The sequence below is a fragment of the Echinococcus granulosus genome (assembly GCF_000524195.1).
Source record: "Echinococcus granulosus chromosome Unknown EG_S00307, whole genome shotgun sequence".
NCBI lineage: Eukaryota > Metazoa > Platyhelminthes > Cestoda > Cyclophyllidea > Taeniidae > Echinococcus > Echinococcus granulosus.
This window is the reverse complement of record NW_020170687.1, coordinates 21990-24892: the sequence shown is the minus strand read 5'-3', so window position 1 is coordinate 24892 and position 2903 is coordinate 21990. Positions and strand designations below refer to the sequence as shown.

Below are 2903 nucleotides of genomic sequence, written 5' to 3'. Positions count from 1 at the left end.
ACAAGATGTAGGGACTCTTATGTCATGATGACCACTGCTGTCGCTACTGCTTAAACGCGCGTTCAAATTAAGTCTCAACGCAACTTTTAAGCTAAGGAAGAAGAGGCGAGCAACAGCCCGATTTCTAGAATGGATATACAATTAGTCACAAGCATGGAGGGTTCCAAAAATCATGCAAATTACCCTTTTTTAGCTGCTAACTGTATACATGGCCATATTTGACACCGCATGCTTAACTAACTCATTAATAGCAGCTTAGATCTATCTGTTTCCAATGCCTGATTTTCCATTTTGGTACACCATCCTACATCTCAACTTACTACAGCAATATGCACGAAAATGTCATTTCTGCTCTACCATCTAACAAGCCATGTTCATCAGAAGAAAAGGAGATGGCTGTTGAAAAAGAGATTTCATTAAAGTACAGTATTGCAAGGAAACAGAAATGGTGAAGTTTATTATGAGTCCAGATACAGTTTGGGGTGCTATTCTTAGTGTTAGTTTTCCACACAGCATGAAAACCATCCTGTATTTTTCGGAAGATACCTTAATTTGCTGTACTACTAAAGACATGGCAGCCTTTTCGCTACCAAGTAAAAGCGTGCACGATATTTGCAATGCCCTACTCGAAGCTGCAGATGAACCTGGTGGCCTGTGCGAACAGCATAGCCACGTAACCGACAATGGAATGAAAGATCTTCGGGAGCTACTGGGTAAGTATGGTGATATATTCCTATTACAAGGGTCTAACCAGAAAGCATCAGACGTTGTTGTAATTATAGTCGACGCCGGCGAAGTTAGATTTGTTTCGCAGCCACTCAGATGCATACCACGCATTGCTGGAAGAGGTGTACCATCTGGTGAAAGAAATGACCAGAGGCAAATTAACAGAGCCACTACAGGCCCCATGGATCGTACCAATTCCTCTAGTAAAAGGACAAAAATCTGCGGTTGCGCGGTTGTCAAACTACCTACGCTGGTCAGCTTGATTCTTTATTCTAGAATTTAAATCGGTGTACTAGTTAGTGGAAATGGCCGAAGCAGACTAAAAGATGGTTAATTTCAACTCGTGGATCCTCAGAACTAATAGTCACATAAGTCATTAAAAAATGGCTCTTAAAGGAACTCTGTTAGATGCAATTTCCACGATCCTCACCGGTTGCTCGGAAGATTATAACGCTTGTTGATATCGATGAAAGTGATGGCAGTGGTGCTTTGTGTAGTTGGTAATGAGGGTGCTTGGACTTCTTATTCATTTACTTCTGTGTTGCACTCCACAACATCCTTCTCCTCCTGCAACGTTCTCAAGTCAAATTCATTTGATCAATTGGCCGAATCCACATCAGCCGAGGCTCCGCAGTAGTCAAGAGACTAATCAAGTGTGATGTTTGCAGAGCTGTGGCACGTTTATCAGTACGTTGTGTATGCGCACTTTTGCAGCAAAACCGAAATACAGGGCGGGTTTGAGTAGCAAATTAGCACTACCAAACGTATCGCTCAATGGCAAGCTGTAGGATCTGTCATGGCAGACAGTTTAAATATAAAACAAAGTGTAAATCTCTGCAATGGATAAAAGTGATGAACATTAATGCTCTGCTGCCATCATAAAGCAACTGTGTCAGCACGCATGTTTTCGAATCCTTTCTACTGCTTCAGCTCATTCCAGACCCCACCTGCAGAGTTTATCCCTCCAATGTATTGTTGAGAGGGAACGTGGGTACCTCGATCTGTTATCAGTTAGCTATTCGTTCGATGGCCAAACTTTGACTTACTCAACTGCCTTTGTTCATCCATCGTCCTTTTAAGCATCCCATGTACCTGTTTTACCACGGAAAATGGTGAGAATGCACAACTTCTCCTCTAGTCTATAGGCCAAAGCCACCCTGAGTGTGGACACCTGTGTATGCGTTGATATCTTTTGATTCTCTTGTTTACCCCATTGTCCAGGTTCATATTTTTCCTTACCAACAGCCAGATTAACTGCAGCACCACAGATACGGGTGGGAACGCATAATTTCTCTGTTAGTAGTTACAGGTTGGTCAAAGTCTACTGTGTCATTTGACCCTCCATTTTTTAGCATCCTCGACAAGACCTTATCCCCAACGAATCGCTCCTTACTCCATCCACTCTCCTTCTGAATTGATTTAGACAGTGAGTAGAAAGAGGAAATTAGGAGCGAAAATGACATGAACGAGTAGTCCTGAATATGCAAGAAATCATCCAGCGATAAAGAAAGACGTGAAGGGGAAGAAGTGTGATGAGAAGCACCAGGGAAGATGGAGGCAAACTCTAGTTTAAGTCACAGGAATATTGAGAAACTAGCCCGTCATCAACATTAAATTAGTTCTTCGTCAAGCAAACTCAAGGACAGGCAATGATTAACCCACCCATCTGGGAAGGGCTATTGTGGTGTGACACCTCTATATCTCATCACGGGCTAAAAAATTAGGATAATAGAATTTTTTACATGCCTAGAACTGCCTTGAGACGTAATCCTTGTGGCCAATTTTCTACGTAGCACCAAAGCAGTTCTGAATTTTGCAAAAGGAAACTTTTTCACCCATCATGGAACGGAGGCCTCAAAAGCCCTTTTTTTAAAAAAACAGACTCCGGTGATATTTGTAATCCCCATCCAAAGTTTCAGCTATACCCATGAACATCTTAAACAACCTCTGGGTGCGGTCTACTCTTCTTACCCACATCGATAGAAAAAGAACTCTCAGAGCTATTAGTTAAGTAGGGGAATACGTTTTCATAAAAGCATGTTAAGATGAAAGGAGCATACATTGCAAAAATATGATGGGCACCGGCGAGCCTTGACCGATCTGGTAGCCACTCAGACGTATGCCACTTCATCTACCAGAAGTAAACCCATTAGTTGGAGAGGCGAACAGAGAGTAAG

The 2903-nt window shown here is 42.3% G+C and overlaps 1 protein-coding gene across 1 annotated transcript; it reads left to right on the top strand. All coding sequences in view use genetic code 11, as the record gives it.

Annotated features, from left to right (window-relative positions):
- Positions 1-571: 571 nt before the first annotated feature.
- On the top strand, positions 572-1009 carry EGR_10940 (hypothetical protein; the record flags this gene model as incomplete). Its single annotated transcript, XM_024500189.1, has 1 exon — positions 572-1009. One exon carries the CDS (start codon positions 572-574, stop codon positions 1007-1009), a length of 438 nt encoding a protein of 145 aa, XP_024345400.1.
- Positions 1010-2903: the final 1894 nt, after the last annotated feature.